Source organism: Madurella fahalii, assembly GCF_045866475.1.
Source record: "Madurella fahalii IFM 68171 DNA, scaffold_2, whole genome shotgun sequence".
Lineage (NCBI taxonomy): Eukaryota > Fungi > Ascomycota > Sordariomycetes > Sordariales > Madurella > Madurella fahalii.
In genome coordinates, this window is record NW_027263972.1 from 9,212,433 (window position 1) to 9,226,369 (window position 13,937).

A 13,937-nucleotide genomic window follows, 5' to 3' on the forward strand; every position below is an offset into this window, starting at 1 on the left:
CCTCGCAGTAGTTCAAGGAAAGCCTAAGTTGGGTAAAATTGGTCGAGATATTTTCCCAACCATTCCTCCTGCAACCTCTCAATCCGGGCGCCGGACTGCATGTTGATAACCTAGTCCTGAAATACTGGGTTAAAATGTTACTGCATGTGAACACGACCAAATCAACCAAGCCGCTGTAATGTATTGCAACTCTGTGGAAATCGGAGAGATCTTAATAAAGATATGCTCCCATCAAACCCATACATCAAGGGCAGCTTCTGATGCCGTTAAGAACATGTAGATCACGGCTTCCGAACATCAAACTTCAAGGGCGTCTGCCAATATGACGCTGGCCGTTCAGGATGAACCACAGATATCCCGAATTCTCCAGCAACTCACAGAGAAGGGCTGAACAAGGCTTCGAGTCAATACCTGTATCATCAAAGCGGAAGCGGACATCTACTTTGCTCAAGGCTGCGCCTTCTGCTTGAGAGCGGCGTACAGGCTGATAGATGCTCTGGGAGGATGCGGCGAGTGAGATTTCAATGTCAGTTCCCCTCTACCTCAACCCGGCGCCGCCGGTCCGCGTTTCCCTACAAGATCCCTCTTCAGCATATTTCTATCACCCACTTCTCAACCCCCCTTCCCCCGTGCTATGAAAAACCTCTTCCAAACCGACCGCAGGGACAGCAAAACATCCGCCGAATCCGATGATTAATGTGGTTTCGTTCTAGTAATTTGAATATAGCAGTAATCGTTAGCGACCCTTGCTATAGAGTGTCGGGAGAGGGGTTTGCTATGCTAGGGTACTCACCGTTCCGGCAACGAGAGCAACGACTCGGATTACGCAAGGCATGTACGTGTGTAGCATAGTTTTCTTGGTCTATGCGGTGGGATCGGGCGCGGGCGTGGGTGTGCAGAGCAAGGGTTGTGTCCAGCCCATGTGGGAGCTTAGCGGGGTGGGATGAAGCGGCGATATATGCGAGAGTGCGGCAAAGCCTGGGGCCACAATCGAACCGTGATGCAATCCGCTCTCTCGAGTCCAGGCCAAGACATCAAAACGCTGTGGGGCGGCACCACCTACGGCTTCCCTGACGAGTCTTCGTCCTCGGCCAGGCCTACGTTTTAGCGTAGACATATGCGTTGGCGATGGCAGACACTTGAGTGGCGTAGAGTCGAGAGCATGGAAGGATGTAGGCAGTGTACTGATACGATACTCCGTTACCAGAGTCTTTAAGTATATCTAGCTGGAGTGCACCCAGTTATACAATGATAATCTGAACTGAAGGATTACGGATAAAAAATACGTCACTGACTTTTGAGGGACCGCTGATATCATATACTTGAATACTTCGCGGCGTGTGAAGCTGTAGCCGGGGCGATGAGGTCGTTGAAACGTTTACCCGGCCGCTGAAGTATATCCAGCATCTCCTTCACCTCGGCCGCAATATGTTCGGCGTAATTAGGCCGTTCATAAAGCTTGCAACATATAAGAAGCATACGATGCGAAGAGTCGAGTTCTCCCAGCCCCTGCGGGGACATCGAATGTTGCAGAATTCTCCTTACAGGGTTTCTCTATCTGAGAAGAAAGCGGCTGACGCCTGTATCGAGAAGGTTTATGGCCATCGAGAAGTTCAAGACACTTTCCAACAACTCGATGATTATTACTTCCTCCAAAGACGTTGTCGTTGGCGAGCCCTTATTGGGATCGGCGCCGAATTCCAGGATCATCGTCACTCCTTGAATTCCAATTATCCCACACTGCCATAAGCAAGGATGTCTCCTCAGCTTTGCCCGAGCCCAGGAAGGATCAGCTCCCTTTTCTGACAGTTTGAGGAGTATAAGATGCCACATTGGATTGGTCAAGCGCTGGCAGACCAAGGCTACAGGTGTCAAGCCAGCGTCCTAGCTCTCCTCGTCATGTAGAGGCTTGTTACATCAGCAGTGTTGATGAAGGGTCGTATCGCTATGTGGAGTCTATATCCCATACCTAATGAGATAACATGGCTGACGATGTCCTTAACACTAGGTGGTAGCCCTCCCGGAGACTGATAGGGCCGGAAGAGTCTATAGATGTTATCGAGCTATGATAGACCGCATCGGACAGAGAGAAGAGCAACGACAGGATGGAATTATGCGAGTTACGATAAGCCCACTCGTGACCGTCCTCTTTGAGACGGCGGTAGAGGAGCTTGACCGAGTCCATGTTACCGTGAATCATGTTTAGCCAGAGACGGTAGACGAAGCCCCCGTCTGCCGTCATGAACCTGCAATGCTGGAGCCTGTTGTCTTACGCATAAGATAGGAAGGGCATGCAAGGTAGGCTGTTGATTATGTTTTGTTGTCGATTGGCCGTCTTCGATCATGAGAGGTGGGGGAGCGAAACGCGGCGACGTCGCGAAATTGCAGCTCCGTCAATCTGGCAAACTGGGAAACCGTCTCCAACTTGGGAGGCAATTTGACTGCGTCTGCGAACCTCTTGAGGTGCTTAAGACACATGTCCTGAAGAGGCACACCAGGTGATATAAATGCGCGTAGGATCGGCTACATTACATGGCCATCAATAGCCGACAGGCTGCCTACCTGGCGCTTCTCGACGGTGCTTCACTGTAGTCCGGCTTGCCTTGGTACGGGCAGAGTCATGCGGGAGCTGCAGTGTTTATAGTACATCTTATCGGCAGGACTGGATGTGGTTTGCCCGGAATGGACTGTGGTGGAAATGCAATGTAGGGGGAACCTGGCTGCAAACTCAAAGGAGTCAACAGCCCTTGTTCGCTATTGACGGGACTAGATAGCCCTATCCCTTACTCCGACCTAAAAAGAGCATTCTAGGCTTGTTCACGGAATTCTCGATTGGAAACCTACCCTCGGGCTATAGCTTAGTATTGCAGGGGGTTACTTGTTAGGACCGGTAATTGTATGAGTGAGGGACTGATGTAATCCAGACTCTTGACTGCAGACATTCTGTCGCGCTGGAAACCCAGAAACCGTACTTGTGGAGCTCGGCTCTCACCGCCGAGCCCAGAAGCTCATCACGTGAGCTCGCCCAGACCATTTTCCTTTGTTGTAAGCCAGTCCTTCAGTCTCCTACTGCAGTAGATAGATCTTCAGAGACTTCAACCATTCCATGCACTTCCCACGCCCTCTGCTGAGCTCCTGTACGCGTGACACATTCGGCTGTTAAAAGAGCGCCTTAATGAAGAGGAGATGGGTGTCCAACCTCGACAGTCGTAGTTCTGAGCCGAATTGGAGCTGGTGTTCAATGTCAAGTTGGGGATTAAAGGTCGCAATTTCCCTCGTTCACAACAGTGCGCAAACAACCCTCCAACATTCTTCTATCAGGTTCCGAAAGAGTGCCATGTACCAAAGAGCCTTCGTCGCTCAGATGATCCCTTCAATATTACCTGCAAAAAAGCTATCGGTAGTACAATCAACATCATCAACTATACCAAGTATGTTTGGACCCTCAGCCGCAGAATTGATGACCAAGCGCACTAGATGGATATTGGTCACATCCTCGATCACAAGACGACCTAGCGAGGCTCTCACCGAAAACCTCAAGAGCGTGACCGGGATCGTTTTGCGGGCTAACGGTAGCAATGACTGGTAGGCGAGCTACTGAACTGGCATCTCGAGTGGAGGACCGGAGATAACCAGTTCAACATCTTTCGGGATATCCAGGGTGCTTCCACTGTGTCTACAATACACCTCAACCTAAAGGATGGGAGATCCAAGGAACAGGTGGTTTGACCCGCGGGGCTTCAACGTCAAGGGTAACACCTCAGCAATTAGATCAACATCGGCCTTGTGCATGACGGAACTGTCTCCAAAGTTCTCTTTGGCGAAGAGGGAAACTACCAGCTCATCCATTTTGCTTGATCAGTCTAACCGCAGCCCAGCATAGACCTTCGTTAGTTGGAAATTCAGATTTCGTTCTTAGGTATCCGTTGCAAACAAAGCCTAATCTGCTTCTAGGATTACTCCCTGTGCTTAAAAGGCTGGAAGGTGAAACACTGATGACGCTCTCGAACTCTGTGGAAGATTCCAGAACGTCATTGGCAATGCCTGCCAGGCCAGACTGTCAACAAAAGAAACACCTAGTCCGGACCCACTTGGGCCGTGCACGCGACCTCAGACGCGTCTTTGCCGTCTCGCGTCGCGGGGTACACATGCAGCTTCTTGCTTGATTGAGCGAAAGATGGGATCGAGACAATCTCGACTTTTCGGTTTTCACGTCTGGATAAGGTACCGGCGTGTTTCCGCTGGATCCCACCTTCACCACCTCCCGACACATTCCGACTCCACTCAGTAACTTTCAGCATGGATGACCACGCATCGACCGGCCCTGCCGACAATATCATCAGGGAGGGACTGTGCGAGGCGTTGGATGCGATCAAAGCTGTCGGGAGCTTTGCAGCTTTCAGCAAACTCAGTGTGACGAGCATCAAGCCAATTTCTGTTCAAGATGTCGGCAATATTGCAGGCTTTCCCCTGCAGAAAACCGCGGCGCGACAGCTGATTGAAAAGGCCCGCCGAGCCCCCTACGGCAAGGGCAGCGAGACGTTTGTTGATACATCGGTCCGCAACACGTGGGAGTTGGATGCTTCTCAACTGAATCTCAGCCCGCAATGGGAGTCGACGATTAACGGCGCCAGCGAGTGGGTCGCCCAGCAGCTGGGCATCACAGCGCCTGTGAGGGCCGAACTGTACAAGATGTTGATTTACGAGAAGGGCGCCATGTTCAAAGCCCACACTGAGTATGTGCCGGCGTGGGCCCCCTGTGTTTTCGGATGTTAACAAATGGGCATAGTACCGAGAAAATTCCAGGAATGTTCGGAACTCTTATCATCTGCCTTCCCTCAAAGCACAAAGGTGGCGATCTCGTGTTGAAGCACCGCGATGTCACAAAGGTCTTCAGAACCTCAGAGACACAGGCATCTATGGCGTGCTGGTTCTCGGATGTCTCCCATGAAGTCTTGCCCGTGACTTCCGGTATCCGCTGGATCCTGACGTACAATCTCGCCATCTCGCAATCCCTTGGCCGCCCGTCCGCCGCACTCAACACCGAACTCCATGCACCAGGACTGGATGGTGTACAAAGAGCCTTGAGTGCATGGCTCGATTCTCGAGGTCGCGACGGTGACGATAGCGAAACTGATCACCTGTACTATCTGCTAGATCACACCTACACCGAGTCCAATCTCTCGCTCAACGCATTGAAGGGTGCCGATCTCTACCGGATGCAATATCTAAAAGACGCGTGCGACAAACAGAACGTCTCCTTGTTTTTCGGTCTGTTGGAGAAAGAGGTCCAGGGAGGGTGCGACGAGATGTATGATGACCCGTACGACTACAGCAGCAGAGGCTGGGGATACGATGACCCAGACGATGAGGACGAGGACGAGGACGAGGACGAGGACGAGGACGAGGATGAGGACGCCGATTACTACAATGGCGGCCGTGATATTGACAGGGGCGAAGAAAAGGACGACGACTGGCATCCATTCGTCGACATTATCGAGAGCCAAATCTCGATCAAGCGTCTCGTCGCCGCTGATGGACGCACCCTGCGCCAGGGCCTGAGGCTCAACGAGGGCGAGTTGGAAGAGTGGTTGATTCAGGATTACGAGGACCCATTCAAGAAGGCCGAACGCGAAGAGACGGACTATTCGGGCTACACAGGCAACGAGGCAAGTGTGAAGCCGAGTTTATGTCTTGCTTTGAGCCGAGCTAATCGTTAGTATCTTAAGGGAGTTTCGGCGACGCACTGGTATCGGCTGACGGTTCGTTTCCCTTCAACTCTCCCACCTCCAGCTACGGACCTTCATCTGACCATCTGACATAGATCGCCGTCCTGGTTCCCAATGACGCTGTCGACCGGTTTCTCGCTAAAGGGATTACCAAAACTGATGCACAGAGCCTTTTGCCCCAGTATCTTGCGAAATGCTCCGACTCGGAGACCCATGATGCGGCCATGCAGATGGTCCGACACCTTGCACACCTTGCGTGGGAACCGGACAGAGTTCTGGGTCGTCTTCTCCCGTACACCGAGCTTAACCGTCCCGATCCCATTTTTAACGTCAAGATAGCACTGCAATTCATAGCAACTCTCTTGAGTCATCGGGAATATGAGCTGTTTTGCAAGGCAGTGGATTGGTTCAAGACCTAAATTGGGGCACAGCTCTTTGTTCTCGTGAAGGAGGCAACATCCAAAGACTCTTTTGACTTTAGCCAAGTCAAAGATGTACGTGTTTATTCGGTATATAATCAGCTTGTTTCTAATGCTGCCTAGTCTGCTTCAGAATCTTTCCCTTCGTCCGGTGACGGATCGCATGTAGCTGTTGACGGTGCTCGGGCTGCCGGGAGAGTCTACTTACAACCCTCAGATCGGGGAGTGGGCAGCCAATGAAGTTGTTCCTGTGGCTCTAGAGGCTTGTTTGTGCCGGAACGTTGTATCTGCGAGTGGGGGCGCAATTGTAACCATGGTGAAGGAATATCACGATATCGAACATCTGAAAACAAGGCAAGACAAGCACTTCCGAGTCTTAATTCGTCAGAGTAGGCTAACCTCACATATAGCCTGGTCCCCGTGATACAACAGCAGGCGCCGCTAACCCCATTTGCCCTAGATGCTCTGATGCGAATCATCTACTTCGCAAACGAAGGCTTCTTCGACAAGACTGTGACACTTGAGCTCTGTAAGCTGCTGCTCAAGTCTGTGCTGGATGCCATGGACGTCGCCAATCTTCGCACCAAGGAGGGCACAGAGGCGTCATATAACGCTTCAAAGACCCGTGATTGGGACCATCGCGAATTTCAGGTTCTTGCCCGGGATGGGCCACACACAAACCCTGAGATGTTCATCAGCGCCAGCCTTTTGGCTGAGTGTCTAGCCCGCTGCATCCAGTTCAACTGGGATGACCTAGCAAGACTCTTCTCGCTCAAACTCGCCGCCAAGACTGTTGATGTCCCCCCTGTAGAATTCCACTACCTCTGGATACCCTTCGTCCGCGAGCTGATATACACCCTTGACGCGGCCAACGTTCCCTTTTCCACGCCGCGTTATCAAGAGCTTGCGTGCGCCATTCTCGAGGCATACCTCGAGAAGAAAGTGGGGATGGAGCCTAGCGGTGCGGCCGACTACAGCGGCCTGGGCCCCGTACACTGCGGTTGTTCAGACTGCGGGGACCTGAACCGCTTCCTGGCGTCGGGCGAGAGAGTATGGCACTTCTCTGCCCTCAAGAAAAGGCGCAAGCATCTGGAAGACCTGTTGGGCTACTCGTCGACATCGAAATTCGGCTGCTCGCACCACTCAGAGGGCCGGGGGAACCGCTGGACGCTCGTCGTCAAGAAGACTCTTAATACAGGCGCCAAGGCTAAAAAGGAGTGGACAGATCGGTTCGCTCAGGCTTGGGACGAGTTCAGTAAATTTGACCAGGACAAGCTAAAGATGCTTCTTGGGGCAAACTATGAGAAGATTACGAGCATACGCCATCTTCGTTTCAACCAGGGTCCTCAGGTTCAGGTGCAGCGTGCGCCCCCGGCGGTGTTTGAACCCAGAGTAAATCCTGGAAATGCGGTGTGGCCTGGGAACCTTGTTGCAGGTGTGAAGAGGAGGGCTGAAGAGTGAAAGGGATTTCGGATATTTCACATGGCGGATTGTCATATTAGGAATGTGTTGGGCAATTATTTGCATGTCTGTATAACACTGTTCGCTACCCCGACTGATATTCGGCTCTAGCCTATCCGCACCAGGTACCTAGCAAGAGAAAAAGGGGTATCTGTCATTACCGAGCCGTATAGCCTAGCGCTGGCAATTCCGAAATGCTGATGACATTATGATCTACGTAGGCTATTATGGTTTTTAGCTGGGCGCGATTATGTTACCAGGAGAAGTGCCATTGCAAGTGTTGGGCGATACGGTCAGGGTATGGCAACATCATGACCAAAGACACCCCCTCCCCCCGCTAGGCAATCAATGTCTGGCCATGGCGTTCAAATAGGTGTCTGGGATGGAGAGTAGGCGATTAAGGATGGCAATGCAAACAGACAACGGCTGGATCGTCCTCTAACAATGCCGATAGCGGAATGTAATTACGGGGAGGTCGTATTCGTGTATATCAATCTTTCTTCCGTGTCTGTGGCGGGTGGGTCCTATGTGTCTTAATCACCTGCAGCGACACATGTTAATCCTTCACAGGACAACACAAGACACAAACAAAAAAGCTGTCCTAAAAAGCTACTCCCTCCTATAAGGATGCGGAGAACTTAGATGTGTAAGGTGGCGGCAGAGATTCAAAGGAGGAAGACGCCTGATGGAGATTATCTACCGAATTGTTATGTGCCGAGGCGGGAAGATTTGGTTGATTACAGAGGCCACGATGCTGTACAGATGAACAACGGATCGTAGCCATAACTTACTGTTCATTTCTCCTGGACTCCTATGGGCTGGCAACAGCAATATCTCGTTTCAGTACGCCCGTATATCTTTAATTATCACGGACATCACCTCAATACCGTTTTCCCCCCTTCCTTGGCTCTTTCATACCGAGTATTCTTTATTGATTCACTCCATTTGACGTTGCCGTAGGATGCAAGCCGCAGATTGCTGTATGTCCTCAGCAATACAGTTAGTAGTCTGGTACTACTGTGGTCTCTTAGCAAGGAATGACTGGACAATCGCGGGCGAGGGACATATTCCAGGTTCGTGAGCAACATGAGTCTCACTGACGGAGGCTTGGTATGTGTGTTAGGCTGACAGCAAGGATGCTGTTCCGAAGTAGTTCCTCGGCGGACTGCGTGGGGTCGATCTCGCAACTGTCACGTCACCGCCCTTCTTGACTCCCGTTTCCGCGGTCGAAGCCGGTAGCTGCTGCGCTAAGAAATCCTCTGTCTTCGCCACCTCGGCGCTGGAGCAATCAGCTGAACGCCGAGCGCTGCTTGTCCTCCGGTGGTTCCGGCTTTCTCTCAAGCGCCAATTCTACGTCGGTGATGTCGACGGCACAGGTTATATCAAGAAGCCTCTTAACCCCTTCTTGGGCGAACTATTCATCGCTACTTGGAATGGCAGTCACAGGGCCGGAGACAGCGAGAAAAACACCGCAACGGCCCACCTATTGGTGGAACAGGTTTCCCATCACCCCCCTACCACGGTTTTGTATATCTGGGATGCGGAGAACGGAATCAGCGGCCAAGCGTTCTCACGTGTCAAAATGGTCTTTAACACTGACCTTGGTTTCAGCGATGTTGCCGGCGTCAGCATCGATGTCTGCCAAGTCGGTCACGGTGTCCTGCACATCGATCGATTTGACAAGGATCATCTCATACCAGTACCACGAGCACGCGTCAAGGAATTATTACCTGGCTGTTTGTATCCGGAACTCGTCGGAACTCGTCGGAACTTCGTATATAGTCTCTTCCAGTGGGTTTGTATCTGAAATTCGATTCTCGCCGCCCGATGCCGCCGGTAGCCGCAGCGTCCCCGGCCGGCTTAGTGCCCGCGGGGACCATTTGAAGCAAAGGAATCGTTTTGAAGCCTCTCTGTATCGTCGGGATGACCCGGAGAAGAAGACACTTTTCAGTGTATCTAGGAAATGGAGTGGGATTTTTACAATTATCTACCGTAGATCGGGAGAAATTGTGGAAACGCATGATGTAACGCGGGCAAGCCCGCGGAAGAGAAGGCGGTTGCTGTGTGGATGGTGGATACGGAAATGGCACGAGCACAAGCGAGGGCCTTCAGACCGGATCACACGCCATTCGGTTAACGCTTTGTTAGGTAGGTTTTAGAGTGGGAAAATATCAAAAGTAATGAGTCACTATTGCCCCACTTATGGTACGTAGGTTCGGTTTGCCGGCCCTGAGAAACTTCAATTGCTTCTGCAACTGTCCTTCCTTTAGCTTTTGGATTATGGTGAATATGTTTATTTATGAACCGTCTACGGATCCTTTACATCATTTTTCTCCCTTGTTGAGACAATTGCCTCGTCCCTCCGTTGCAGCAACCGCATCAGGGCTCCGGCTGGTCCAGCCAGCACACTCCACCACAAGATGTTCCAGCTGAGTGTAGCCCAGGCCCGCCAGCTCAGGTTGCTCTTCCTAGATGTCAGGTACAGAGCAATTCCCCATGTGATGGCTGCCACCGAACCCACGTACTGATCCCACTTGAAGAAGTCATGCATTGCTGTCGCTAACGACGGCAAGGGCTCTGTCGAATAGAACCGCCCGGGTCGAAAAACGGAGCTGAAGCTGAAAGCTGCCTGGGCCCAACTTGGAAACAAGCCAGGGGCAGTCTTGACAGCGAGGATCAAGGCGTAGGTGCAAAGTTGAGTGACAGCAGCGATATTGAACGCCCAGTTGTAAGCCCGTGAAAGAACTTCGGCGTTGCTCTGGGGAGCCACGTTCACCAGGCGCGCGAACAGATGTTGGCAGGCGACGACGTATAGCGGGAAGCCCTGCCAGGTAGCACCAAGCCATTGGTGGACCGCAGGGGAGAGCGGCAATGACATCAGGAGCGTAGGAAGGAAGTATCCTACGAAAAAAGCTGGGACGAGTACTCCCAGATCAAAGTGTGACGCATTTTGCGGTACCACAGCTGTGGCGAGGGCTTTTCCCGAGCTCACGAAAGTAGGCGAAATGAAAAGCTGGACAGCGCCATATATAGGCATTGTGATGGCGTATCCACAGGTCTGCATAGCATAACCCCACATTACCGTGCTAAGTACTCTGGTCAGCCACCAGGGAAACAGGTGTTGGTAAGACAGGCAGCAACTGACAATGACAGTAAATTTTTGGAGTTGCCCATTCGGGATCCTTCGATCATTATTGCTAAGAAAATGGGCACCAGCTGGCCGCCGAATTGAAACGCATAGAGAGAAAGTGCGGGGTCGGAGCCATCTGCAACAGTTTGCCCAGAGCACAGTGGCCAGCGTCAGCAAGCGGTCTACCACAGGCAGACCGAGGTAACGGGTAAGAAGCGGCGCCTGTGAGCCAGGCAGAACAGGCTTCGGTGATGTCATGATATCGAGGAGATGACGGATGTAGCCATTGCGGTAGATCTGGCCAAACATGCTGTTCAGCCCGAACAACCCGATGGCTGCCAGAGCAGAGAGGCAAGACCTCGGACGCTGGACGGCTCCATCTTTTTGCTGTATCTGAATTGACTGTTGTATTACCGAGACTTTGGAAATACCGCCTTGAAATGTTGTGCAAGTTCGTAAGCCTCAGACTAAAATCTGGCAAAGGTTCGATTTCGCCTGTAGAGGATAGCTCGCGTTTGTTCTATGAAATTTGTTGATACTAGAGGGCAATGATGAGCGGTCAATTTCTCGGCTCCTCCCTGGGAGAGGAAGGGGGTGCGGGCCTTCAAGAAAGGCCTGGACCGTCGCGGTTGCAACTATGACAGGCCCGTAACATGGGACAACAATTCCACTAAGTTAGTTATATGGATAAATTAAAGCGGGACGGGGGTTAACCCCATTGCCCCCACTTTTATGCCCTCACTAGCAACTAATTACGGCAGTGGCGTGAGCACGCAGCCCTCCCGTCCTGGACAAATCACAAAAATTTCGGTCTAAATACTTCTAGTATGACTTCTCTCATGATAACTACTGCCTTCAGGACTGTTCTACTTCTATTAGGACGGTAATATTTCAGTTATACATCTCCCCCGAGACCGTCACCGTTACCGTGGATCGGTACCGAATGGATCATCCGCGGCATCAACTTCAAAGAAAAACGGACACTCTCGCACTTGACAAGATATAGACATATCACTACTATATGGCTCGCCAAAAGACCTTTGCTTGTGCTCAACAGTCCACTTGCGCCCCATGACCTTATGTATGTAGTGGGTTTCGTCTTCATATACTTGGCTCTTTTACCTGCTACTAATTCTTGCCAAGTAGATGTATTGTTCCACTTCAGGTAGACCGCTAACAATTCATTATCGAGCCCAATTACTTCCGTGGAGCTTAGTACTTGCACCATATGGCCAGCAGTGTCTCTGCCTTAGGAGGATCTATTACCAGATACTTGGACCGCAAGGATCTATGATATTTCGTGCACATGGTGAGCAAGAGTCGCTCTTCATGGCAGTTTTGCTGAACACCCGGGGACGGCACACTCTGAGTGTGACCGGTACTGTTTCAATATCATGATGCGCGCTATCTATGGCGTGCATTATGACTCACCTGACGGGAATATGGTCCGCGAGACATTCGGTCTATGGGAACGAATGTCCTACTATAATTATGTAGAGATTACGGCCCAGCTCCGGGCCAATCCTGTGTTCAATTAACGGACTCCGCAGATTTTCAGCCAGGCTCACTAATTGTCGATTATTTTTCCTTCCTCTTGAACATCCCACAATGGATTCAGCCGTGGTATTGGGTCTTCAAAAGCTTGAAAAGACAGGAGAGGTGTCTCCACATAAATCATCTGCGACTGGCTCCTAAGTCCCATCCGCTAAATGATAAGTTGGTCCTCAACCCCGCGGAAACTCCCCTAGCCGTTCAGCTTCTCGAGGTAAGACGTATCATTCTCGTAGATGAGAAGATAAGAGGTGACTGATGCAGATACCAAACGGAATGAACTTGGATGAGCAAGCAGTTATCGACATTTGAGCATGCTTCTTGGTGCAGGAGTCGATAACATCGGTGCTTACATGCAGCAATTTTCAAGGCCGTAGCCCTCCACCCGGAGACAGCCGCGAGAGCCGCGAGAGCCGCGAGAGCCCAGGCTGGTGCGCCCACACGAACAAGGGTCCTGGTCCGGTTAGGAAACTAATACCACGTTTTTCCATCAAAACCTGACACTGTTGTTGGCTCCGGTCGCCTTCTATCTTGGGATGATACGCCAGACTTCCCTATACCAGGGCACTGATAAAGGAAGTTCATTGATGGTCACCTTTTGCAGTTGCAGCTATGCAGAATGCCTCAGTCTCGGATAATTGGTTCAGTCTAACAGGCTCATTTGAGGAATTCCTCACTAAACAACTGAAGTAATCAACTACCGGGGATATGCCATCCCAAAGAAGACAGTCGTCTTGCCGAATATCCCCGCATTGATGCGCAGTCCTGAGACATATACCCAACCCGAAATATTTGACCCCGAGCGCTTCCTATACGACGAGTTAGATTCGGCAGCATCAGCTCACAGTGCCGACTGGGCAAAAAGGGATCACATTTACTTCGGTTGGGAACGGTGACCACGTCCCGGCGTGTACGTGGCTGATATTTGCATCTTCACTGCCGTTTCTTGTATCTTGTGGGGATTTGTCATCAAACCGTGCTCCGGAGTTCCGGTTGACATGGACGATGTGTCTGGTGCGTTTCTGTGTCCCATCCAGTGTCTGCGAGTGATTGTCATCAATGATGACCGGGAATCTAGGAGGACTTGTGAGAAAGTCGTTGCCTTTCCGGCTCAACATCGTATCTCGAGGTGCAAGGCATCGCGACACCGTCTCACAGGAACTCGCAATATGCCGTATGACGCGTGAGAGGACCACAACGTAACCTAAGCACGCCAAACAAGGCACGCAAACCTCGCGGCTCTGAAACCTACAGGCCCTGAATTAGAATTCTGGGGCGAATGCGGAGCGGCGACAATGTCAGAGCGGTTACCTCTGAGTGACAAGGTTACGCTTGGGTCCTTCCGTTCTGGTCGGGGGCCACATGATTGATGGCTTGCATCGGTTATCTCTCTTCCAACTTTCATGGGACTGTGCCAAACCGCAGCTCAGATACTAAGGTAGCCGAGGCAGACAGCAACTGAGTCGCAGCGCTCAATGCTAACCCATTGTATTTTACGGATATATGCATATACTGTGTTTCCCTTACTTCAACCCCCGTGTCCGCGCTGTTAGTACTATGCAGGACCATGGCTAGCGCGGTAACACTAGGGTCCTTCTATGAAAGCCGCCGATCTGCTTAAGGTATCCTGCTGTTCTCCTCAGGCCG

At 51.4% G+C, this 13,937-nt stretch overlaps 2 protein-coding genes across 2 annotated transcripts; one reads left to right on the top strand and one right to left on the bottom strand.

Annotated features, from left to right (window-relative positions):
• Window positions 1-4,299: 4,299 nt before the first annotated feature.
• On the top strand, window positions 4,300-7,609 carry MFIFM68171_05513 (uncharacterized protein; the record flags this gene model as incomplete). The annotated part of the gene is made up of 7 exons (XM_071060933.1): window positions 4,300-4,736; window positions 4,790-5,669; window positions 5,730-5,762; window positions 5,825-5,962; window positions 6,161-6,223; window positions 6,318-6,502; window positions 6,559-7,609. 7 exons carry the CDS (start codon window positions 4,300-4,302, stop codon window positions 7,607-7,609), a joined length of 2,787 nt encoding a protein of 928 aa, XP_070917034.1.
• Window positions 7,610-9,917: 2,308 nt separating this feature from the next.
• MFIFM68171_05514 (uncharacterized protein) lies at window positions 9,918-11,048 on the bottom strand (the record flags this gene model as incomplete). The annotated part of the gene is made up of 3 exons (XM_071060934.1): window positions 9,918-10,695; window positions 10,755-10,875; window positions 10,937-11,048. The coding sequence occupies 3 exons, from the start codon at window positions 11,046-11,048 to the stop codon at window positions 9,918-9,920; spliced, it is 1,011 nt and encodes a 336-aa protein (XP_070917035.1).
• Window positions 11,049-13,937: the final 2,889 nt, after the last annotated feature.